The sequence below is a fragment of the Aspergillus undulatus genome (assembly GCF_047715775.1).
Source record: "Aspergillus undulatus strain CBS 261.88 unplaced genomic scaffold BDV17scaffold_7, whole genome shotgun sequence".
NCBI lineage: Eukaryota > Fungi > Ascomycota > Eurotiomycetes > Eurotiales > Aspergillaceae > Aspergillus > Aspergillus undulatus.
Genome location: NW_027396611.1, coordinates 667,262 through 690,157, shown reverse-complemented (window position 1 = coordinate 690,157; position 22,896 = coordinate 667,262). Strand labels below are relative to the sequence as shown.

Sequence of the window (22,896 nt, the reverse complement as noted above, 5' to 3'; positions counted from 1 at the left end):
AGTGCAAAACAACTGCAGCCATCGCAACCGCGCATCCAGATTTGCAGAATTGGGATCTGGACCGTTGACAGCCCCGCAATGTCTCATACATGATTATGCCAATTTGTCACGCTAAATTACCACAGATAAGAAATATCAGGGAGCTGCAAGGTTCCCTCATTAACGCCGGACAGCCCGTGCTTCCATGTATGATTCCAACCCCGATGCCAAATCCCGGCTGCTTATTGCAGCATGGTAAAGATACCCTGTCGCTTACTTGATGCTGTATAACATACGTGGCACGGGAGACCCGGCTATATGGAGAGGGCCATTCCCTTCCCTCGGCTTTGCTTTACCTCTCAATGCTTCTCCGCATTTGTGTTGCGGCTTTCTGGAAGCTCAGCCAACACCTGGATGTGGTCGATTTTCGCCCTCCTCGGCCTTGTAGGGCTATACGCCCTCAGGCGCAATTTTAGCTGCAATGATACCTCGTCATCTTTACCTCTTCCACCGGGACCAAAGCCACGGCCAATCGTAGGCAACGTGCACGATCTCCCGGATCCTGAAGCACCGGACTGGGTGCACTGGTTGAAACACAAGGAGCTTTACGGTGGGATCATCAAGCTTAAGGATATTTCTCAACTGATTGGGATATACCAGGGCCTATCAGCACGGTCTTAAGCATTTGGCCAGCGCTTGATAATTCTCAGCGATGTAAACCTCGCGTTCGACCTTCTACATAAAAGGGCCGGTATACACTCAGATCGCCCTGACGCGCCGTTCGCTGTGCTGTACGTACCTACGCCAGGACCACACCATCACTCATATCCAAATCGAAGAAATAACACTGAACCAAAGCGCCGGATGGGGCAACGCCTCCGCCATAATCCGCTACGGCAAGCGCGTCCTTCTTGGCCGAAAGACCATGCACCGCGAGATCGGAACGAAAGCAAGCGTGGCTCGGTTCCAAGCTACACAGGATATTGAAGTCCGCCGCTTCCTGCTTCGGATGTTAGATGCGCCGAACAAGTTAACCAAGAACGCAAGGAAACTTGCCGGCGCCGTCATATTGAATATCACGTATGGATACGATATCGATCAGGAGAGCAATGATCCGCTTGTGGATATTGCCGACACAGCACTCAATAATTTCTCGATCGTTGCGAGGCCGGGAACCTGGGTCGTTGATCTTGCGCCTTTTTGCTAGTTATCTTAAGATCCATTCATGCTCCTGTAATACTTCGGTCGGCTAATATAGTGGGTGCATGGAAAGTGAAGCACATCCCAGCCTGGTTCCCAGGCGCAGGCTTTCAGCACGCCGCATCAATATTCAGAAAACAGACCGAGGCTCTTTCTGATATCCCCTGGGCATTTGTGAAGAAGCAGATGCAAAAGCACCCGGATACCTATGACCGGTCGTACGTGTCGAATCTCCTGCGCGACAACCCGGATGTTGTAGCGGAGCCCCTTGAGGAAACAATCGTCAGATGGACGGCCGCTTCATTGTACGCTGGTGGCGCCGACACGGTATCTCACTTCTATATGAAAACGATGTTGAACTAACTGATTATATATATATATATATATAGACCGTTTCAACGGTAACATCATTCTACCTGGCAGTGACGCTCTTTCCTGAAGTGCAAAAACGTGCGCAGGATGAAATCGACGCTGTCATAGGCAGAAACAGACTTTCTACCATCGACGACAGAGAACAATTGCCGTACATCGACGCCCTCGTCAAGGAAGCGCTAAGGTGGCACCCCGTCCTACCGATGGGTCTCCCGCACAGGTCGATGAAGGAGGATGTCTGTAAGGGGTATCGCATCCCGAAAGATTCTGTTATTCTACCCAACATTTGATCAGTATACCCCCTGCTTCCTATCTGTCCTGGGGCCAAAAGAAAGCAAGTAGGCTGCTAGCTAACATTACCAACAAATGAATGCAGGGCATTCACCCACGACCCAACCAACTACAAAAACCCTTCATCATTCAACCCCTCCCGTTTCCTAGGCCCAAACCCAGAACGAGACTCGCACCTGTTAGTCTTCGGTTTCGGAAGGCGAATCTGTCCCGGAAGGATCCTAGCTGGCCGGGCTATTTTCTTAACGCTTGCACAATCACTTGCGGTGTTCAACATTGGCGGTGGTGGGAAGGACGTGAAGCCTTCATCCTCTCCGGGCGTCATAAGTCACCCCAAGCCATTCGAGGTGAATCTTTCCCTGCGGAATCCGGATTATGAAGACATTATCAGGCCTGTGGGGTTTGGGAGGGAGACCTCGGGAGAGAAGAGTCATGCGGATATTTTGAGGGGAATTGTCGAGAGTGGCGAATGGGTAAGGTGTTAAATTAGATCTAACGAGCGACAGAATAAGAGAGCCAAGGAGGCCGGAAGAGTATCCATTTCTTCTGTTGACGATCCCAGTGTCCTTGACAGTGTAAGATGATTAGGGCAATATATATAGCTACAGCTTGAGGAAAGCTGTGGCCGCGCGGGGCAGCTCATGAAGCCAGATTGGCAACTGACAAGTCAAACGCCTAAGGTGTTTCAACTGATAAAGACTGTTAAAGAAGAAAGAACATTGAAGCCCTTTGTTGTTGCTTAGCTTTACATACCTATTTCTTTAGCAACTCGTAGGTCACGTGAAACCTGCCCCCTCCTGGGTACCTAGGTGATTGACCACCATCACCGTCCTACTCCCATCGATCAGATCGGATTCCTCAGCTCGCACACTAAACTGCTGCTAAAAATATTTGTGTTCACGAAACATCGAGCTAATTTTTTTTTTTGAGAGATGATGGCCAACCAAGCGATGATTGTCAGCCTAATCCCCGGCAGCTCCAGCGGCAAGTGAAGCAGCAAGCGCTGCGCTCATGACATCGTCAACAAAGAGACAACGGCCTTCTGTCAAATAATCATCTGCGAGAAAAATCTGTGGGGAGCCCGGTTTCAATCAAAGGCTAGCTATGCTGATTTCCTCTGGCGCCTCCGCGGAGCTCAAGGGATTGGACGAGGATGCTGCACTCTAAGCGCCGACGATGAGGCTATATTTGGCCTCCGCAAGCGCTCTGCAGAAACCAACGATCTCACCAGGTGTCGCTCGCCTGAAGAATCCTCGCGCGAGATGAAACCCGCTCCAAGGACATGGTCGACGCTCATTCGCCGGTTTCATGCTTTGATGTCTTCCATTGTTCTGCATGAATAGAATGTCTCTGGCCTCAATGGCCACGCGCCCAATGAAAGCCCATTCTTGTCCCTGGCTCAAACACTGCACTCTCCGTGTGTATCATGGTCGACCATCTGTATCTTCTCAATAAATGAGTGGGAGTCCCCCGCTGGGCTGTCTCCCTATTCTTCTGTTCTCTCATTTCCCTATTTGGTTGCGACTAACACCACGTTCTCTTCTGTTCATCCCCAATAGATTTTCATGCGGTATGGCTTCTCAATAGAACTGCACTCTCATCTTGCGACTAGTTGCTGCTGGCCGGCTTTTCCTTCTGTTTTGAGATACGATCTTTAACGGCCTTGACGGCTCTCGATTCTACTGTCGACAACATTTCGTTTCCTCTTTCGACCAGGACCCCCCAAGACGACAAATCTTATCTTTCATCATGGTTTTCTCACGATCCGCTCGCTCTATCTTTCCACTACTTCCTCCGTATGGAGCTCATGATCCCAATGGAGGGCGCGTTATCGCGATGCGCCCAGACGATGTTACACCATATATGGGTTTGCGCGCCCGCCTGTCGCAAATATGGATGAACCGATGGACTATCCTTCTACTCCTCGTGCTAGTCAGACTTTTAATCGCCGTCGGCAGCCTCAACACAAATATGGACGGGGCTAGGCGAGAGGCTCTCTCCGCATGCACTTCGGTTGAATCGATGGGCAGCGCTATGGCTTCGACACCTCATTATCTAGCACGAGGAGTAAACGAACTTACAGCATCTGGTGTCGAGACGGCAGTCGCTGCGCTCAAGACTATGCTAACCCTGGTGGTGTCGGGTGTGGAGGAACTTGTTGTGTTCTTTATCAAGATGCTGTATCAAACCTACCTCTGCCTGATCACAATGGCTGTCCGCGGCACAGTCGATGTTGGAGTTGGGCTATTGAAAGACGCTGGCGACTTCTTAAACACAACTACCAAAGCCATCGGCGAGGGTATCAGCGACGCAACGGAAACATTCGAAGACGGTCTGAACACTTTCGTTGACGGGATCAACACCGTTGGAAGCATATTTGGCGCAGACGAGGTGCCTGACTTGGATCTTTCGGAATACATTGATGACCTCGAAAATGCTCAGCTCCCGTCTTCAATTGATGAGGGTCTCAATAAGCTCAATAGCTCCATCCCGACTTTTGACCAAGTCAGTGACTTTGTGGAGAACATTATCCGTACACCCTTTGATGAGGTCAAGAAGCTGATCAACGAATCCATGGGCACTTTTACCTTTGAACGCGACTCGCTGCCGGTTCCCGTGAAGAAGCAGCTGAGCTTCTGCAAGGGAAGTGATGGAATCGACTCGTTTTTCGATAAAGTCGCCGACATTGCTGAGACAGCAAAGAAGATCTTCATTGCCGTTTTGGTCGTCGCCGCGGTTCTCGTATGCTTTCCCATGGCATGGCAGGAAATCCGCCGCTGGCGCGCTCAAAAGGAACGCTCCCAGCTTGTCCGCAAGGAGGCCCACGATCCAATGGACGTTGTCTACATTGTATCCCGGCCATACTCTGCGGCTGCAGGAATCAAAGCCGCGAGCCGGTTCAGCAACAGCCGGAGACAGATTTTGGTCCGCTGGGTTATTGCTTATGCCACTTCGCCTCCCGCTCTGTTTGTCTTGTCCCTCGGTGTTGCTGGGCTGTTCGCCTGTCTCTGCCAATACCTTCTTCTCCAGGCAGTTGAGAAAGCGGTGCCAGAGCTTTCTGCAGAAGTCGGCGCCTTCGCGGATAAAATCGTGGCCTCTCTAGACGAAACATCAGCAGAATGGTCAGACGGCGCCAACGGCGTGATCCACGATATGAACAGCGACCTGAACGACAATGTGTTCAGCTGGGTCAACACCACAACAACAGGTGTCAATAAAACCCTCAACGCCTTCGTTGACGAAACGACTGGCGTTTTGAACGACACCTTTGGCGGAACTATTCTCTACAACCCAATGATGGACGTCTTTGACTGCCTTATTGGTCTCAAGATTGCAGGTATTCAACGCGGTCTCACCTGGGTCCACGACCACGCCAACATCGACTTCCCAGAACTCAGTAACGACACCTTCTCCAAGGGTGCCGCGGAAAGCCTCAACGACGACGGCTCAGACAGCTTCCTCTCCGACCCCGGCTCCTCAACATCCGACAAAATCACCGAGGTCGTCTTCCGCGTCACGAGCGCCATCGAATCTGGAATTGCCGTGGAGGCCATGATCTCCGGCTGCATCCTCCTTGTCTGGTTCCTTAATCTCCTATTCGGCATACTCCGCGCCTTATCACTCTTCGGCGGCAAGGACAAAAACCGTGGCGACGGCGGTAATGCTCCTGCGCCTACTCTTGGCCCGGACAATAGCGGGTTCACCGATGTCCCGCTCACGGCGATTCCCGATACCACTTCCAACTCCAGTTCCCGCTCCCAGCCAACTCCTCCGTATGAACCACCTAACAGGACATTTGCCTCAGCCGGTCCCCCTATGCCTATGGCGGTAACTACGGAAACAGGCTACGAGGACGAGAAAGTTGGGTTCGCGGGGCAACGGAATGCGTTGAAGATCTCTGTTGCGGATATGCGTGGAAGCCACTATCCCGTTATAGAGAAGAGGTAATCCTTTCATACATTTGCGGGACTCAAGTAATGGCTGGTCATCTGATCATGTAGCATAGCATTGCATCGGTTTTTCTTTTTTATTCCTTTATACTTCTTTCACTTGCTTTGGTTGTACACTGGTACGATGGCGTTGAAGCAAAGCATAACATATATGGCTTGGACCATAACGGAGTATATACCCAGATATCAATTACTTTATTGAGGAGATATAATCAATGTTATCTATATCATCCAGAAGGATGGTCTAGAATTATGGATATAAGTAAGCATAACCACAGAGGATCTGATGATACCTTCAAGCTAGCGTCTCGGTCTCAAGGCAATTCAGCGAAAAGCCAGCCCAGCCCAAGCCCCAGCTAGGCCTCCACATTCCCGTAATGTACTCTTCGTGCTCTCTTTCAAAACGAGATAAACAATAGTATTGGCGCCGAAGCCGTAAAGTATATCCCCGTTTGCTTTGGTGCTCTCTCCACAACTTCACCCCCTCCTCGTCCTGTTCGGCTCCCATAGACCTAGGTCCCCCGAGCCTATCGAGACTTCCAGCATGAGATCCTGCAGTGGCGCCTTCTCTGGCCAATTGCGCTGTTGCAAATGAGAGTCAATATTCTTATCGCCCTTGCGGAGAGAGTTCCTGGGATCTGGGCACAGATAACAACATTGAAATTAGCCTGCGTTGACCATGACTCAACACTATATGGATCGAACTGGCACTGTTCATCTCTTTGTCTGAATTTGACCTGATATTGCAGAGCAACAAACAACAACAGACCATGGAAGACTCAGGGCTGCCTTTGCGTCCCCAGTAGTGGGAAAGCAGACAGTGCACAGGATGAACCCTTGATACAGCTTTTGGTCAAGGGGTTGATGGTTGGGATTGATCAAGGGTTCGTTGGCTGTGGTTGTTGGTTGTTGGTTGCACATGGAGAAGGGCCGAGCTTGGAATTTGGATTTCAGGTTCTGAAGGGTTTGAATCTGGATGATTGGATTGGTGATGGAGCATGATTTTTGCGATATCGACGTCCCTATTTAGGCTCTTGGATGCGGCCTTCTTTCTGGGCTGAGCGGCGCATATGTGGTGAAAGCAAATTGATGGTGACAGAGCAAGGTATTTGACTAGGGCATGTGTAGCAAGAAAAGGCATTTTGTCCAACGACCAAGCCAACTGTCCGGTCGATGCACTTCTTCTTTCTCGAAACCCCTTGGCGCGCTGAGCTGTCGACATTAGAAAATGACGTGCTCGAAGTGAAGTTCTCGACGGCTCTTAGCTCGTATCCCTCGCAGAGGAATGTAGGTACTACTAGTATTTGCCGACGCGGGCAGCCCACTGCAGCAGATGAAGTCTCCGAAGATAATTTTGTATAGGGACTGGGACCGGCCATGGCGAGGGTTCCAAGGGCAATCGGACGTGGGCAGAGAATCCCGTGACCGAGACAGTTGGCCGTAGAGAGAATACCTATCAACCTCGCTTGTCACTTGCCATTGGGATGTATATGTGAGTAAACGCACTTGCGTTCAATGAGAGCCCCCAGGCTTCAGTATCAACGAATGCCTAGCTCTAGCCTCGAGCCTCAAAGGATAGATCGTCTGCACCATTCAAGGACGTGATGAGCTCTCGGGGATTATGCACAGTGCGGAGAATCATATATGTGTTACCCCAGCTCAGCCCAAGCCCCTCAGTAGGTATGTATGCTGATACATAAGAGACAAATAGCTAACTGGCTAGCTAAGCGCGGGTAGTTGAGCACCGATACCTAATTAGAGCAACACGACACAACCTAAGTGAATCCCAGCTCCAACGTCCATGAATTGTGTTTATCCCTAAGGGCTTCTTCCCAAAGTTCCAATCATTCACCTCATCTCCTCACACGTCAATTGCATCTCCCAGCCCAGCATCTAAGAGCTCACTGCACCATGCCCGTCCAATTCTGCGGTCCCTGCGGGATGCTTCTCGACGAATCTCCAGGTGGGAAGCTAACATGCGAGCAATGCGGAGCTACCCCTCAGAGTACGCAATCATCATCTGACCTTCCCTTCCCTTCCCTTCCCTTCCCTTCCCTTCCCTTCCCTTATCTCACCTCACCTATGCGAGACCTTTAGTTCATCTCCAACTGACACAAATATCTAGACTCATCATCGAATTACACCCAAACCACAACCTCAACCCCTTCCCAATTCCCCTCCCGTCTACGCACCAAGCTCGAATCAAAGACGCAAACTGTCACGCACAAGACACTCGGTCAGGGGCCAACGCTGGAGGTGCAGTGTCCGAAATGCCCCGCGAAGGAAGTGTCGTATAGCCAGGTTCAGCTAAGGAGTGCGGATGAGGGGAGTACGATATTTTATGAGTGTTTGGGGTGTGGGCATAGGTGCGTTGTTTTCATGTTTCATTCGTTCTTGGTTACTGTTTGGTTTGATTTACTATTGGGAAGGGATGAGATTGAGGACTGTGACTGATGGTTGATTTTTAAGATGGCAGGAGGATAACTAGTTTACTCAAACTAAATTGCATGGGGTAAGAGGACTAGTTGAACTGCTAGAAACCTGTAGGTGCACACAGAGCGGAATATGTACCGGGGTATGCTCCCAAAAAGACTTGACCAGGAATAACGAAATCGTGTAACCAAAGAAGCTCTTTCTCCAAATGCCGGTTTAGACGGAGGAATTCAGGAAGAAAACACAGGAAACTGTTTCGCCAACGCAGCCATCTCCTCGCGTCCATTGTCTCTGTGGAAAGCCAATGCCTCTGGCTGAATTGACGCACCATGATGTAGTAACATGTTGATGATATGCCGATTCTCACACATCAATGCTTCATCGACCGCATGCCCACGGCTGAGGTCTGGCACATCGGGATCCGTTCCAGCCTCTAGAAGAACACGGACAATCCTTTTGTGCTCCTCTTCAACAGCTCTCATCAAAGCCATTACGCCATGAAGTCCTTTGCTGAGAAATAGTTTGACGAGTTCAACATGACCATTTTCAGCAGCAGCGGCCATGGGATTGTGCAGTTTAGCTTGGGGATCTAGTAACTGGTACTTGGTTAAGAGCAATTTTACCATACTCAGGCTTCCCTTTGCCACGTAGATATTCATGATGTGTTCAGAAACGTAAACCCCGTGTTCGAGCAGAACTTGAACGACACTTCGGTGGCCGCCCATGACTGCCCCTTTCAGAGGCGACGACTGTTTCCCGGGACGTCCGCTCACGAAGCCCGGGTTGGCCCCTAGCTCAAGCAAGAACTTGGCCATTTCCACATGGCCACGTCCAGCTGCACACGAGTGAGCACTTGGGCCAGCAAATTGGTTATAAATAATACCATGAAAGTTGACAACCGCGCCAGTCTGAAGAAGAAGCGAAGCTAGTTGTGTATTCCCAGACGCCGCTGCGTCGGGGAGACACAGATTCGCGTCGCCAATCCTATCCTCCGCAATGGACAGGAAATAGTGTACAACAGCTATGTGCCTTTTGGAAGCTGCCTCTTGGATAAGAGTTTCCCCCCATTTCCCAAGGATCATTTGACTGACGATTGTCGTTACCGTTCTTACCAAGCAAGAATCGGACAACTGAGAGAGAACCAAATCGTGAAGCCAGTCGCAAGGGTGTTTTGCCGCGGATTCCCCTGAAGTTTGGGCTGCAACCTTGGCTAAGAAGATACTTGACTAGCTCAACATGTCGATTCCCCGAGGCATGCAGGATTGGATGATCGGTATTAGGCGCCAAAAGGTTGTATCCTGCTGCAACAAACTGCTTGACTGCGGACAAGGAACCTTTCGCGGCTGCGGCGTTAATACCCCGATGGTTGAGGTGTCTGACAGAATACCGATAGAGCATGTGGGTCAGTGACTCGTAGTGTCGCCGGTCAACTCGTTCGGTAAGTTAGACGTGGACATGTTTGCAGATTGAGAAACGGCAATGATGGTGGGGGCAGATAGAAGGGAAGATGAGGAACAAGAAAGAGAAAGGAAAGCTTGAACCAGACTAGGGATGTCGGCGAGACGACCATCGTCAAGTGAAAGAGAAAGAAAGTGGTAAATTCACTGCACTCACTATCCCAGAAAGCCTGACGCCCCTGGGCATAACACATGTTTCCATCCTCAGGTGCTTGTGAATGTGGACAGCCAACAATTGCCTCGACTGTGTGAATTAAGGGAACAGAACAAAGGGTTCCTCAGGGGCAGCTGTCTGGGAATCTGGGAAATACTACTGGAAGGAAGTTGGGTGCGCTCGCATGCTCAGTATGCTCGTATACTCAGAATGCACTTTTCTCGGATGATTGAGGTTCACCCCAATCACTGATCAGTCTCATATCTGTCTCACCATCTCACTTGATCTCCGTGCACAGGGCCATTATTTAGTGAACCCTCGACCAGTCTAGAAGATGAAGATACTGACAACGTCATCAAATCCAAGATTCCTAAACCCGTAGGAGAAGCTAAGAAGCAAACTAAGCAAACAGCCAAACTATATAGCACCGCGTAAACAAAAGTCCAGTCAATTGGCGCCCACCAATGCCCAGGGATGAACAAAAAATGACATCAAGCTCAAGTACGAACAAACAACAGGATGATTCCATTACTGCCAACAAATACTCACAAACGCCTCCCTCGTGACACCACCAACACCCTCAAGGTCAAACTCTTCAATCATCGCACGCAATTCTTCCTCTTCCAGTCCTGTCTCGCCTAGCTCCCGCGCTACACGGCGCAGGTCCTCAAGATCGATATAACCCTTCCCGCCCTCGTCGAATAGTTCGAATGCTCGCAGAATCTCATCCCGGGGGTCTCGCTCGAGAATCTTCACCGCCGTCACAGCTTGGAAGGCCGAAAGTGGCATCAGCAGGTTTGACGGGTGCTGGGGGTTCGACGTCGGTGCTGCCTTGGGTTGTTGTTGAGACTGTTGGGCCGCGGCTTGCTGTTGCACCTGCGGCCGGGGAACGCCGTACGTCGTTAATAGTGAAATGAGTTCTTGTTTCGGGAGAGTGAATCCGAGAGCGCGGAAGGCAACGCGGAGCTCATGGTAGTCTAGGTGTCGATCGCGGTCGAGATCGAAAAGGGTGAACTTGACAATTAGCATAAACAGAAGATTCGGCTGCTGTCAGCCAAGGTTATTGCGTACAGCTTCATTAATTTCCTCGCGCTGTTCCTCCGTTAGCCGACTTAGCGGATTCGACTCTTGTGAAGGATTATGTGTCTGCGCATGTACTTGTTGCTGCGGCGCTTGCTGGCTTGATTTCGCGGCGTCGGGTACGAATTCGCTCTGCGTGGCGCCTAACCCGCGACGAGAGAAAGACGAGGCGCTAAACGGGATCGCATTCGCATTCATTGATCGGTCAGGGAGTTTTCCGGCTGTGTAGGAGCGCGACCCGAACGGTTGGCCGGACGAGGCCATGGCGATGAGCCGATGTTATTGCGATGTTGATAGCTGAGTTGGCGGAATCAGGCAGACAATTGGCAGAGTACAGATAACAGGCGATGGAGAACGCGGCTGGACTCGAGGCGAAGAGTTTATCGAGTGGCGTGGGCGGGGGAGAGTGAGGGGTGAATGTCTGTCTGGATCATTGTTTGATGCAGAGATTCGATGTTGAGTTGAGACGCGACGCGAAGCGGTGGACGGGCCTCGCTCTGATTGGCTGGTTGGTTCTATACAACAGCCCTGCGACCCCGACTAGTCTAGTATTCATAGATTTGTTCGTACACGGATTTTGATATCTGTAAGGTGATAAAAACAATTCTAGAACTAGGTTTCGTATGATTGTGGGTATCTGTGTTTATGAAGCAAGGGCTAAACCCCTGTACGCAGAAGCAGGATGGATCAACCGCAACAGGCGTTTAACCAAAATCTACAAAGTGCGCTACCTATTCAAATCCGGGTCGACCTGCATCCCAAGATCCCGGTTCTCCAAAAAGTGTCGGCCTTGCAGCTTCTCTGGAAGATAGTCCTGCACAACCTCACCGTTCAAAAAGTTCGGATTGTACTTATACTCCTTGCCATACCCCAATTCCTTCATCAGCCGCGTAGGAGCGTTGCGCAGATGAATCGGGATAGGTAGGCCTGCAATCCCAGGCTCGGACAGTGCAGCAAAGGCGTTATTGAGGCCTCGGTACGCCCGGGTGCTCTTGGGAGACAGTGCCATGGCTACCGTAGCGTGCGCGAGGTTGATGCGCGCCTCGGGTAGACCAATCTTCTCTACTGCCGAGTGGGTGGATATTGCGAGGGTCAACATGGTGTTATCTGCCAAACCTATGTCCTCTGAGGCAACGACTATCAACCGGCGAGCTATGTACAGCGGATCCTCTCCTGACTGTATCATGCGCGCAAGATAGTACAGCGACGCATCGGGGTCGCTGCCTCGAATGGACTTGTGGAAGGCGGAAATGGTGTCGTAGTGCTGGTCGCCAGCGCGGTCGTAAACGAGCGTTTTTGTTAGAGCCTTTTTGATCTCGTCTTTGCTGATCCCCGGCCGTTTAGAAAGGTTCATTGCTAGTTCTAATAAGTTTAGTGATGTTCGAGCATCTCCGTCCGCGAAACTGGCCAAGTAGTCGAGCAGCTCATCGTCTACCAGGGCCGTAGGTGAGTGGTTTGGTCCTTCGGTTTTCAGGGCGCGGTCCAGAATAGATCTGATATCCTCGTCCGTGAGTTTTGCCAAGGTGAAGGTTCTGCATCTTGAGAGCAGCGCGTTCTGGACCTTGAATGATGGGTTCTCCGTTGTCGCCCCGATAAGCGTAACTTGGCCACTCTCAACTGGGCCGAGGAAAACATCCTGCTGGGATTTTGAGAATCGATGAATCTCGTCGCAAAATATAATTGTTTTTCTTCCTGTCAAGCCAAGCTCGCTTTTCGCTTCACCGAATATCTTCTTGCACTCTGCAACCCCCGTGCTTGTACTGTTGATCTCCACGAATCTGCTCCCCACCATCGAAGCGATAACACGTGCGATGGTTGTCTTGCCAGTTCCTGGACCTCCCCAAAGTATCATGCTCGGCACCCGGTCTTCCTCGATAAGGCCCCGCAGTACACCAGTAGGACCAACGAGTTCCTGACCACATACTTCCTCCAGTGTTTTCGGACGCATGCGCTCGGCCAGTGGCGCAGCTCTGTGAAAGGCATTCACTTTGGGTTTCTTTGTCGCTGACTCTGCAACTTCATGTGAGCGGGCCGTATCGTCAGACAATCCGCCATTTTGCGCTGCTGTCGTCACCGTTCTCTTGCCGTTGAGGTTGCGGAGGAGTGAGACATCGGAGTGAACATCTCGCCGGGCGGAGACTTTTCGAGCGGACGGGGGTTGGAAGAATGCTGGGACTTGAACTTTTTGCGATGGCGATGGATCACCGGCGCTGGATGTGGGTGTTGGTTCTTCTATAAATTGCTGGCAGTCCGAGTCGATGTGGTCGTTGATCTTGAGCGAGGAGACTGATTTCCCACAAATCGGACAGGATACCATGGTTGTCAGTCACCAACAGCCGACCTACACGTCAAGTCAAGGTGCTGGTATGAAAAGACCATGAGGATCTGGGACGCTGGCAAAAAGATGATAGATCAATCTTCTTTTCGACGCGTGAACGCGTGAAGCCAGTGATTAGTCACGCTGCTCTAGCGGACATTGATGCCTGAGTGCCTGAATAATCAAGCTTCCCCCATTCAGTGTACAGTCTGGTTTTCACTGATGGCCAAAGGGAAAATTTATATTAGCTGCAGGTGGTGACTTGTATATTTCTTTGTTTCTGGTGACCTTTGAAGCAGTGACGGGCTGCTACCAGCTCAGGCTCTAGAAGGCGATCTTGTGATAAAAGTGCAGCGATGTCGTCATAAACTAGATATATTCCTCATCAAAGTCGAGGGGCATTATTTGGAGTAGCGCAGCACTAGAATTACTTGAGTTGTTCTCGAAGTATACATACTCCAAGAAGATTAGGGCTCCGATTGAGGTCCGATAGGCAGGGGAATCCGAATGTCGCAAGCACTCGGCCGATGAATCATTCTCCATTATTCTCCAATTCCCGTTCCGCATTTGCAATCTGCCCCTCATCCCCGGCCCAACTTTCTCTCCCTCTCCTGTGTTATGCTAACCTGTCGCTCTCTTGCTGCGCTGCTCGCCAAACAATCCAAGCCATTGAGCTTCGTCTCCGTCTATTCCAGGTCAAGGCTCACGCCTCGCTTGTCGCGTTTCCCCGTCGGAGTTAGAGCGATGTCGGCCACCCCGGCTCGTGGGGATCCCTTTAGGCCTGCGCGGAGGGTCGCAGGTCAGCGACAGGATGTTTGGTATGAAGTCGCTTGCTTGCGCGCCTGAAGGCTGTTCTGATGTCTTTAGGTCCATTGTCAACGAAGCCGCTGCGGCTTCTCCAGTTCAGCCCATCGTGAACATGGGCCAGGGTTTCTTGTGAGTAGGTCGGAAACCAGCATGGCATCTAGGTGCTAACTCTTCTCTACTTTGCAGTGGCTACAACCCTCCGCAGTTTGCCCTGGATGCGGCGAAAGCCGCCCTTGACCGAGTCGACTGCAACCAGTACTCCCCAACGAAGGTACATCGTCACCCCGCACCGCGATAATTGACTCCGGCTTACCGTGACACAGGGCCGCCCACGCCTCAAGAAGGCTCTCGCCGACGCGTACTCGCCTTTCTTTGGGCGCCCGCTCAACCCGGATACCGAGGTTACAATTACTACTGGCGCAAACGAGGGTGAGATGGTCGATGTGGGCATGGAAATCTGTAAGCTGACGGGGCGAAGGAATGTTGAGCGCCTTCATGGGCTTCATCGAGCAAGGAGATGAAGTCATCATTTTCGAGCCCTTTTTTGACCAGTAAGGAAGTCTCACTGCGCCAGATTATCTTTCTCCTGACAATTGCAGGTACATCAGCAACATAGAGATGCCCGGTGGCACTATCCGATACGTCCCCCTTCATCCTCCAAAGGATGGTACTACTAGAACATCACCTGCGTCCGAATGGAGCATCGACTTTGACGAACTCGAAAAGACAATAAACCCCAAGACCAAGATGATTGTAAGGATACCTACCTAGCAGACCTACCATTTATGTTCTAACTGTTCAGGTCCTCAACTCACCGTAAGGATTTCCATTTCAATCCTCGAGCGTAATTAACAAACCAGTCACAACCCCGTCGGAAAGGTCTTTTCGCGCTCTGAACTCGAGCGTATCGGCGACCTCGCCGTAAAGCACAACCTCATCATTCTCTCAGACGAGGTTTACGACCGCCTCTACTATGTCCCATTCACGCGCATCGCAACCATGAAGCCCGAGTACTACGAGCGCACACTCACCGTCGGCTCCGCCGGAAAGGCCTTTTACGCCACTGGCTGGCGCGTCGGATACCTGATCGGACCCGAGCACCTGATCAAGTACGTCGCAGGCGCACACACCCGCATCTGCTACAGCAGTGTGTCTCCCCTCCAAGAAGCCGCAGCCGTTGCCTTTGAAGAGGCAGACAAGCAGGGCTTCTGGGACGAGAGCCGAGATGAAATGAAGGGCAAAGTGGAGCGCTTCTGTCAGGTTTTTGATGAGCTTAATATTCCTGTATGCCATCTTCCCTGCTACTTAGATATCTATCTTACTAACGAGTACAGTACTCCGACCCCGAAGGCGGCTACTTCGTTCTCGCTAACATGGCCTCCGTCAAGCTCCCCGAAGACTACCCGTTCCCACCACACGTCGCGAGCCGCCCTCGCGACTTTAAGCTGTGCTGGTTCCTTATCCACGAGGTGGGCGTTGCTGCAATCCCGCCGACGGAGTTCTATACCGATCAGAATGCGCATATCGCGGAGGACTACCTCCGGTTTGCGGTTTGCAAGGAGGATGATGTCCTTGAGACGGCGAAGGAGAGGTTGAGGGGGTTGAAGAAGTATATCGTGCGGTGAGAGGGAGGATGGGTCTTAGGTTATAAATATAGCTAGTATAGGTTTAAAATATTATATAGATGACGTATGTCTTATATGTTTGAAGATGCACTATCCGGGATTCATGAGAAAGGAAAGAGATCTCTTGTTAAACGACCGAAATTCAAATTGCTTGAAGACTGTCTGCTGACTGCCAGCTAAATACGTAGGGCAAAGGTCGGTGCTTCCGGCCAGTGCTGCCTGGTAGTTTGAAGCAACACTACATAACGCACCTCTCATGGCCACACTTATCCTATATCGGACTAAGTCAGAAAGTGAATATAAAGAAATACCATTACTATATATCAGATAGATATCTAAGAGATTTTGCATGGCCCAAAAAGATGCAATCAAACGACCTATCAAGGATCTGTAAGGTAGATAGGTACCGCATAAAATCCACGCTAAACCAACCAAACCAACATGAAAACCAAAGTCAAACCCACATCCATGTATACAGCTAAATTTATGTATATACGACTGACTAGCTCATGCATACCGCGGCGTCGGCGTGTACCCCGGTGGCGGACCGTCGCCGTATGGCCCTGGCCCACCTGCAGGGTACGGGGCGAAGATGGGCCCGCGCGGGGGTCCCCCCTGTCCACCGGGGCCCGGATAGGGTCCGTAGGGGCTCGGGTAGGGGCCCTGTGGTGGGGGGCCCTGCGGCGTGGGTGGTACCTGGCCGTACCCGGGTCCGGGAGAGCGCGTTAGCCTGCGCATTTGCGTTTGCTGGGGCGGTGGGGGGCCGCGTGGCCACGCGGCGTAGGCGGTCGGGACTGGTGGGACGGGCTTCATGGTGTACCTGCGTCTTCTGCAGCGGCGGAGAAGGCAGATGAGGATGGCGATGACAATGAGACCGCCTACGCCTGCAACAACGGGGATTATGATGTTCTTGTGGGCTTCGATCCAGGATTTGGAGCCCTCGCAGGTGCCATTTTTGCAGCGCCCGCCGTTGTTGCAGGGGGTGCCGTCGAGGTAGTTTTGTGAGTTTCCTGTGCATTGGGTTGCCATGAAGGAGGAGGATGATTCGTCGCGGCACCACATCTGGCAGACGGGGAAGGGGCCGTCGTTGCAGGCTCGAGTATTGTTGCTGCCTGTCACCGAGCCCATGTAGCTCTCGCATTGGGCGTCGCGGCTGGTGCATTGCCCGCTGGCGCATTGCAGGCCGGAACCACTGTCACCGCAGTCGTCACCATCGTCCTTCCAGGAGTCTGTAGGGCAGGTGCTGGAGTTGCCGGTGCAGGTTTCTTCAAGGTCGCATTCGCCCGTGCTGGGGCGACAAATGTAGTCAGCTGAGGCAAACTGGCAGGAGATGCAGCAGCCGTCGTTAGCATCGTCGCATGTTGCGCCGTCTTTGTACTTGCAGGTGCTGGGGTCACAGCATTGGTTGTCTCCGCAGCTTTCTTCGCCGCCGCAATCGCAGTCCTCCCCGGCTTCGACGATTCCGTTACCGCATTGTGCGCCGGTAAAGGTCTCGATACCTCTGTTGTCAGATAAACAGTTGGATTTGACGCTGTTCCTACCAAGTGCGGCGCAGATGTTACCAATCGTACATTGCGAAAATTTGTTGATATCTTGGCCGGTGCTTGGGTTCATGATATAATCACCGCCGGCATCACATGTGCTTGTACTGAGCGGACAACAATTTGACGAATCCTGCTGGTTTTGGCTGCAGGTCTGTGATGTACAGTCGTGGACCGCTCCAAAAGTGTGTCCAGACTCATGAGCAAAGATCTGCCATCCAGCGGCGCCAGTAGAGACAACGACATTGGTGCCGCTGACCGAACTGCCACCGTTATCCGTTACCTCATTGTTGCAGAGTTGTCCGAGCCATGCGAGTCCAACCTCCGAACCCGTGTTGCAGTCAGTCATCAAGGTCCAGTAGGCGTTGTTGTCCGATTGCTGTCCTCGCCATTCAGAGAAGAGATCCAGTCGCGAGGTGATATTTCCGTTTGAGCATGGTGTATTCCATTGCGCTGCAGACGATGGGTTGTCCGTGCATTTTTTGTCAGTAATGGTCAAGTTTCGCAAGCCGAGAGAAATGTTGAAAGAATCTTCAAAGACATTCGAGGCACTGTTGACCATGTTGACCACAGCTTCCTGAACGTCATCCCTGCCATCGAATTTCTCCCATAACGAGCAGTCCGTCGCAACCCCGATCAAGGCCACCCGCATAGTACTCGGGCAGCCACTGGTATCACCAATTGTCGATTCCAGGTTGACTCCGCCACCATTTCCAGAGACAGTGCCAATGTCGTCTTGACGTTTGCTGAGGCCAAGACCGAGCAGGTCGGCAATCGGCATAGACGCCCATTTGCTCGTACCTTGCTCAGTGAAAGAGTTGAGAACCGGGTGGTTGGGGTCGGAGTTGAAGCCGAGACTGTCGGCCTGACATGTTGAGCCAGTAGACCAACGTGGTTCAATTTCCGAATCGTCTGTCAGAGACCGTTTGAGATCGGTATGCGTGGGAAATTCGGCAGGCCGTAACGTATCAGAGTCACGGTAGAATACCAAATACTCGTCCTGTTGTCTGGGGATGTCGACATCCTGAGGACGCTTCTTTTGCAGGTAGGACGACTGCAACAGGATATGGTGATTGTCGCCACGAATATTGAAAACACCTTCGAAGAGCGGCCGAGGTCCATCTTCCTTCATGTATATCCTCGTCCACCCAACGGGCTCCCATAGCCCTTGCACCTTTCCCCGTCCAACAAGGGCCCTCCCCTTATAGACCTTATGCCGGTCACGCTTGATCGGCTCCTCAGTATGTACCTTGCCATCCTCCCCAAGGTACTGCACATAGGCATCGTCTGCAAGAATCTCATGGTTCGGTTCCAACTCGAGTTTTACCCGCTGCTCCTTATCGCGTAGGGTGAATGTGATATCGAAATGCGAAAGATGGTCGACGCGATTCGTGTTCGTTTTCGACGGCGCTTTGATCGTCGGCTGGTCGAGGGAGGAAATACGTCGGATGGCGTTCGGCGCTTGTGATCGGGCTGATGCGGAGTCTTTGGTTAGCATATGTCATTTCACCACCCTGCGAGTAATACACAAGCCAAGAAATCAGAAAAGCTTACCTTCCACGCCGACTGTGAAGAGCGAAAGAACGCCCACGACCAGCAGGATGACCGGGTTGGTGAGCCTCATGGCTGACGGGGTTGATCGAATTGAACGACAGCCACGGGACGAGAGACGTTGTTCAACGAAAAGATTGACTGGGGGGATAAGAATATCCAAGAAAGGGGCGGCGAAAGGATCAAGCGACGGCGCTTAATCAATTCATCGTATTCCGTTTGTATACCAAGACAAGAGCGGAGCGCAGATAGGCAACAACGAAAGAACAAAGACTCGATGCGACTCGGCGTCTCCGGTGCAGACGAAACGATGGTACGGACACCTTTCTCCAGCACCCTGACAACTTGATGACTCTCCCGGCAGCTTCCGACACAGACTCAGCCTTATGTGGAGGGGATGAAAGGGAGAACTCGAGGGCAACTGGGCGATCGCGCTGAGGGTCGGAGTAAGCGGCGGAGATACGGAGGGGGCTGTGCGTCAGAGATTGAGGCGCAGGCGGCTTGGCGTGGCAACTGACAGTCACGCAACTATCAAGCCAGAGATCAAGATAAAGATAATTGAATGAAAGAGAGGGGAGTGAAGAGAAGAAAATACAAAAACAACTCAAGAAGAGAAACAAGACAAAGGCAGATGTCAAAGCAAAGAGGAGAAGAGTGCCAAGACCGTTGGCCATTGCGACGGCGCTTACAGAAACACCACCATAACACGGGGAATATTTATAGTGGCTGGTGCTGACTCGTCAGGACACCATGCAGTCTTGATTAAAACACTCCAGTCATATTCACCCCTTACTAGAATGGTAAACTTTGTGTGCGACAAGCGCGAATTGGGGTATCGAGGCTCCGCAGATTGAACAAAGGACACAGGGCATGTTGTCGTTTTCCTCGCCGTCGCTCTCCCACGAGGCTTCCGACGCTACGGTCGTAGATGGTGCAACGTCAATCCCCAGTGATGGAGGAGTTGGTTCAGGGTCTGGGAGGCTAGTTTTGTGCTCTGTCTCCTGCCGCTGGAACATCTTGCCAATGTCCCGTCCGCTGTTATGCTTCCCATCGCCTGCTACTTCCGCCATGTTTGTTACCGCAAGATTCAGGACGCGCAGGTTCCAGCCACTGCGCTCCCGATGGAGTTTGCGGAACATCGAAGTGACCGACTCTCGAACGAGTCGTTCTGCCAGGGCGTCTACGGATTCATCGAGGTTGAACATATATTGGGGAAGTGGTGCTGAGCTTGATATGCGACTGTAGCCGCGCACTTGCGCAGGGTCTGAGCCTGGCAGTGTCCGTGGTACGGTAGATAAGCGAAGAGTTCGCGGTAGAGCGAGCCAACTAGCTCTCGACTCACGGAATGTAGATGTTCCCTCAGAGGCATTTCTCGCTGTAGTTTCAGCATCACTGTAGCTTTCCGTCAAATCCATCCTCATCCGGCGAATCAAGCTGATAGCAAGCGTAACCAGTTCCTTTCGAACAGTATCAAAGTTGTCCAGGTGGCCGTAAGAGTTCTCAATGCTGATCTGTGTCGGTGTATCCCGAGCTTCGCCGACCTGACTGCTATCTACACCATGTAGAAGCCCCCATACTCGCATTCCAATATCTCGAGGAGCCCCAGGCCCGCCGAGGATCTTTTCCAAGAGAGATGGTCCCATGTCAGGGAATAGACGAACATCACGAATCGTGACTTTCTCTTCAGCCATATCTTGATTGCGGGCCGCAATGTAAGACGTAATTCTGCGAGACAATTTCGATCCGAGACCAGGAATTGCCCGTACCTTTCGCGGGTCAAGAAAGTTAAGCACGTTGCTCTCACCAGCCTCTGTCGCAGCATAAGGCGGCAGCAGTGTCGTTTGGCTGTTAGGCTTATGAGCTCCGCCCACTACCTTGGCGAGAAGCTTAGAAGTCGAGATACCCGCTGTTGCAGTGTATCCTTTTTGCTCTTCGAGTTGCCCACGGAGATAGCCAGCGAAATGTGATGCAACAAGTAGTCTCGTCTGGAGCTGAGAGGCGTCAGACGCAGCCGCAGCCGACATCGAATACGACGGGACCCCTGTTACTTCCGGATAGGTAGGCCCATACACCCCCGTAGCGTCAAACTCAAACCCCACCGTCGGATCCAGCTTATCAAGCTGGAAAAACGAATTCTCCAAATCATGGACATTTAACAACGCCGCATTATAGTTAATCATATCCGTAACATCCATGAAAATCTCATCGAACCCCAGCTTTTCAACCCGCTCACCCCAGACGAGCCCGCGGAGGAAAAGATAGAGGTCCTTCGACGCATCCCGAAACTTCGTAAGGTCTTCACCTAGGACAATGACCACGTCCGGACAGACCTGTTTGGCCTCTTTGATTAGCTGAAGCTTGCGCAGCCCTCGCCGCCGAGCTTCGTAGTTGCATGTTACAACGATCTGCTTTTGCTGGACGGCTAAAGGGAGCGTTTTTAGGATTGGCTGCTCTGCTTCGAAGACGGATGCGTAGAAGCAGTCGTAATCCTGGGGCGTCACTTGTTAGTGTGCTGAGAGCGGGATTGGGAGGTAGGGAAACTAACGAAGTGGATGATGATGCGGTGGTCGTATCGCGATGGAGCGGCGGCCATTTACCCATGCCGTCTCTTTGGCCAGTCGAATGATGAACTCCGTGGTCAATGTAGTCAATGTAGTGATAGTCTCGAGTGGTCGGACTGCTGGGTGGATTTGACGGCCGTGGACCCGGACTGTGGGGCAGCTAAGGACGCCGAGCCGGCACGTTTCCAGCGCTCTGATTCGGTCGGCTGGCAAAGTAGAGCTCCAGCACGTACTTAGCCTGGCTTGCTACGGACAAAAACTATGCAACTATTAAAATAAAAGTAGCCGATGATAATAGTAGTTTCGCCGACTTAGAGAGGCTGTACGTTTGGTTCGAGGCTATTGACCGGCCCATTGCATTTCCGTCAATTGGCGGAACCTGAATGACATGGATAATATCTTGTGAGACTCGAGGTAGGTATATACCTCAAGTAGTCAGACGGCTAACTGGGACACGTGTTAGACGGAGTCACCGTAGTAGGTATGTAACCCTGGAGCGTTAGTGATAATTGGAAATCAAGCCCTGAATCTTAGCAATCACGGTGTCCGGTTGAAGCGTTCTTTCCAGTTGCTCATCTAGGGGAACCATTATATTTATAGAGCCGGCTCACCCTACCCTTGCGTTCAGTTTCTCAGATAACTACTCTTTCCATTTCCAAGTCATCCTTTCCTCAACACTAAAGCCATGACTGTCAAGATCAACGCCGTTACCAATCTAACGAGCAAGTCAAAGGCGGTCCTTGAAGCCCGATACCTAGGCAGCGCCGCCCCGACCCCTCAAATATGGAACCCCGTCCTGGACACAATATGGCACCACAAGTCCGTCCGCAGTTTTCTAGCTACACCCTTACCAGACGGTACACTGGAAGCCCTGATCACCGCCGGCCAAAGCGCATCGACGTCCTCCATGCTTCAAACCTGGAGCGCGGTAGCCGTGCAAGACCCCCACCACAAAGCTGCCGCAGCGAAACTAAGCGGAGACCAAGACTTATCCGACAAGCACCAGTAATCATTTACTTCTGCGCCGACCTGAGTCGTCTATCCAATGTTTCTGCGTGGGAAGGACAGCCTGGTAAGGCGCTCGACAAGATGGATATGTTCATTACGGCAACAATCGACGCAGCGCTGGCGTCACAGAATGTTGCGCTAGCTGCGCAGTCGATGGGGTTAGGAATATGCTATGTTGGAGGCGCGAGGAACAATGCTGCGCAGCTGTGCGAGTTGTTGAAGCTTCCAGATAGGGTGATTGCGTTGTTTGGGATGGCGATTGGGGTGCCGGATCCAGAGAATTTGCCAGCTGTTAAGCCAAGGTTGGCGCTGCAGGAGGTCCTACACAAAGAGACTTGGGACGATCAAGACCAGCAGGAGAATGTTGAAATGTATAACTGGAGTCTGGAGAAGTTTTATGATTGGCGGCAGCTAGTTGGTCGCCAGAGTTGGGCAACATTTGTGTCAAAAACTCTGGCATCTGGAGACTTGGACGGACGGGAAAGGATCCGGCAAGTGCTCCTGGATCGTGGGTTTGGGCTTGAGTAGACTGAACGTAGGTGAACTGCCATCGCCTGGCTGTCATCGTCA

At 51.8% G+C, this 22,896-nt stretch overlaps 10 protein-coding genes across 10 annotated transcripts; 4 read left to right on the top strand and 6 right to left on the bottom strand.

Annotated features, from left to right (window-relative positions):
- Positions 1-393: 393 nt before the first annotated feature.
- Positions 394-2,426, top strand: BDV17DRAFT_279885 (cytochrome P450; the record flags this gene model as incomplete). Its single annotated transcript, XM_073759790.1, has 7 exons — positions 394-589; positions 662-770; positions 838-1,159; positions 1,258-1,506; positions 1,569-1,820; positions 1,902-2,237; positions 2,349-2,426. The coding sequence occupies 7 exons, from the start codon at positions 394-396 to the stop codon at positions 2,424-2,426; spliced, it is 1,542 nt and encodes a 513-aa protein (XP_073619086.1).
- A 644-nt stretch (positions 2,427-3,070) lies between these two features.
- Positions 3,071-5,993, top strand: prm1 (pheromone-regulated protein PRM1). The gene has a single exon (XM_073755540.1). It carries the CDS (start codon positions 3,592-3,594, stop codon positions 5,788-5,790), a length of 2,199 nt encoding a protein of 732 aa, XP_073619085.1. The 5' UTR covers positions 3,071-3,591; the 3' UTR covers positions 5,791-5,993.
- A 1,869-nt stretch (positions 5,994-7,862) lies between these two features.
- On the bottom strand, positions 7,863-8,819 carry BDV17DRAFT_255239 (uncharacterized protein). The gene is made up of 2 exons (XM_073756905.1): positions 8,419-8,819; positions 7,863-8,335 (listed from the first exon to the last, which is right to left on the bottom strand). The coding sequence occupies exon 1, from the start codon at positions 8,786-8,788 to the stop codon at positions 8,456-8,458; it is 333 nt and encodes a 110-aa protein (XP_073619084.1). The 5' UTR covers positions 8,789-8,819; the 3' UTR covers positions 7,863-8,335; positions 8,419-8,455.
- A 696-nt stretch (positions 8,820-9,515) lies between these two features.
- Positions 9,516-10,135, bottom strand: BDV17DRAFT_255237 (uncharacterized protein). Its single transcript, XM_073756904.1, has one exon. The coding sequence runs from the start codon at positions 9,874-9,876 to the stop codon at positions 9,652-9,654; it is 225 nt and encodes a 74-aa protein (XP_073619083.1). The 5' UTR covers positions 9,877-10,135; the 3' UTR covers positions 9,516-9,651.
- Positions 10,136-10,188: 53 nt separating this feature from the next.
- On the bottom strand, positions 10,189-11,451 carry cdc31 (putative cell division control protein Cdc31). The gene is made up of 2 exons (XM_073756903.1): positions 10,908-11,451; positions 10,189-10,850 (listed from the first exon to the last, which is right to left on the bottom strand). The coding sequence occupies exons 1-2, from the start codon at positions 11,178-11,180 to the stop codon at positions 10,365-10,367; spliced, it is 759 nt and encodes a 252-aa protein (XP_073619082.1). The 5' UTR covers positions 11,181-11,451; the 3' UTR covers positions 10,189-10,364.
- Positions 11,452-11,554: 103 nt separating this feature from the next.
- On the bottom strand, positions 11,555-13,289 carry BDV17DRAFT_255235 (ssDNA-dependent ATPase MGS1). Its single transcript, XM_073756902.1, has one exon. The coding sequence runs from the start codon at positions 13,231-13,233 to the stop codon at positions 11,644-11,646; it is 1,590 nt and encodes a 529-aa protein (XP_073619081.1). The 5' UTR covers positions 13,234-13,289; the 3' UTR covers positions 11,555-11,643.
- Positions 13,290-13,663: 374 nt separating this feature from the next.
- Positions 13,664-15,790, top strand: BDV17DRAFT_217500 (kynurenine--oxoglutarate transaminase). Its single transcript, XM_073755536.1, has 9 exons — positions 13,664-14,051; positions 14,101-14,169; positions 14,227-14,311; positions 14,364-14,469; positions 14,519-14,591; positions 14,640-14,793; positions 14,843-14,856; positions 14,901-15,324; positions 15,375-15,790. The coding sequence occupies exons 1-9, from the start codon at positions 13,852-13,854 to the stop codon at positions 15,663-15,665; spliced, it is 1,416 nt and encodes a 471-aa protein (XP_073619080.1). The 5' UTR covers positions 13,664-13,851; the 3' UTR covers positions 15,666-15,790.
- Position 15,791: 1 nt separating this feature from the next.
- Positions 15,792-19,349, bottom strand: admB (ADAM family of metalloprotease ADM-B). Its single transcript, XM_073755538.1, has 2 exons — positions 18,761-19,349; positions 15,792-18,679 (listed from the first exon to the last, which is right to left on the bottom strand). Exons 1-2 carry the CDS (start codon positions 18,828-18,830, stop codon positions 16,173-16,175), a joined length of 2,577 nt encoding a protein of 858 aa, XP_073619079.1. The 5' UTR covers positions 18,831-19,349; the 3' UTR covers positions 15,792-16,172.
- Position 19,350: 1 nt separating this feature from the next.
- On the bottom strand, positions 19,351-21,378 carry BDV17DRAFT_217513 (putative DNA polymerase iota). The gene is made up of 2 exons (XM_073755537.1): positions 21,303-21,378; positions 19,351-21,246 (listed from the first exon to the last, which is right to left on the bottom strand). The coding sequence occupies exons 1-2, from the start codon at positions 21,348-21,350 to the stop codon at positions 19,540-19,542; spliced, it is 1,755 nt and encodes a 584-aa protein (XP_073619078.1). The 5' UTR covers positions 21,351-21,378; the 3' UTR covers positions 19,351-19,539.
- Positions 21,379-22,125: 747 nt separating this feature from the next.
- BDV17DRAFT_288311 (Nitroreductase-like protein) lies at positions 22,126-22,854 on the top strand (the record flags this gene model as incomplete). The annotated part of the gene is made up of 1 exon (XM_073761363.1): positions 22,126-22,854. One exon carries the CDS (start codon positions 22,126-22,128, stop codon positions 22,852-22,854), a length of 729 nt encoding a protein of 242 aa, XP_073619077.1.
- Between the last annotated feature and the right edge of the window lie 42 nt (positions 22,855-22,896).

Bases quoted from the DNA above. Each gene is read 5' to 3' on its own strand.
- prm1 (XM_073755540.1), top strand. From the start codon at position 3,592: ATGGTTTTCTCACGATCCGCTCGCTCTATCTTTCCACTACTTCCTCCG.
- BDV17DRAFT_255239 (XM_073756905.1), bottom strand. From the start codon at position 8,788: ATGGCCGCTGCTGCTGAAAATGGTCATGTTGAACTCGTCAAACTATTT.
- BDV17DRAFT_255237 (XM_073756904.1), bottom strand. From the start codon at position 9,876: ATGTGTTATGCCCAGGGGCGTCAGGCTTTCTGGGATAGTGAGTGCAGT.
- cdc31 (XM_073756903.1), bottom strand. From the start codon at position 11,180: ATGGCCTCGTCCGGCCAACCGTTCGGGTCGCGCTCCTACACAGCCGGA. The intron at 10,851-10,907 runs GTACGCAATAAC...CTAATTGTCAAG, and splicing joins GCGAGGAAATTAATGAAGCT to TTCACCCTTTTCGATCTCGA.
- BDV17DRAFT_255235 (XM_073756902.1), bottom strand. From the start codon at position 13,233: ATGGTATCCTGTCCGATTTGTGGGAAATCAGTCTCCTCGCTCAAGATC.
- BDV17DRAFT_217500 (XM_073755536.1), top strand. From the start codon at position 13,852: ATGCTAACCTGTCGCTCTCTTGCTGCGCTGCTCGCCAAACAATCCAAG. The intron at 14,470-14,518 runs GTGAGATGGTCG...GACGGGGCGAAG, and splicing joins TACTACTGGCGCAAACGAGG to GAATGTTGAGCGCCTTCATG. The intron at 14,592-14,639 runs GTAAGGAAGTCT...TGACAATTGCAG, and splicing joins TTCGAGCCCTTTTTTGACCA to GTACATCAGCAACATAGAGA.
- admB (XM_073755538.1), bottom strand. From the start codon at position 18,830: ATGAGGCTCACCAACCCGGTCATCCTGCTGGTCGTGGGCGTTCTTTCG. The intron at 18,680-18,760 runs GTAAGCTTTTCT...ACTCCGCATCAG, and splicing joins CTTCACAGTCGGCGTGGAAG to CCCGATCACAAGCGCCGAAC.
- BDV17DRAFT_217513 (XM_073755537.1), bottom strand. From the start codon at position 21,350: ATGGCCGCCGCTCCATCGCGATACGACCACCGCATCATCATCCACTTC. The intron at 21,247-21,302 runs GTTAGTTTCCCT...GTGACGCCCCAG, and splicing joins ACCGCATCATCATCCACTTC to GATTACGACTGCTTCTACGC.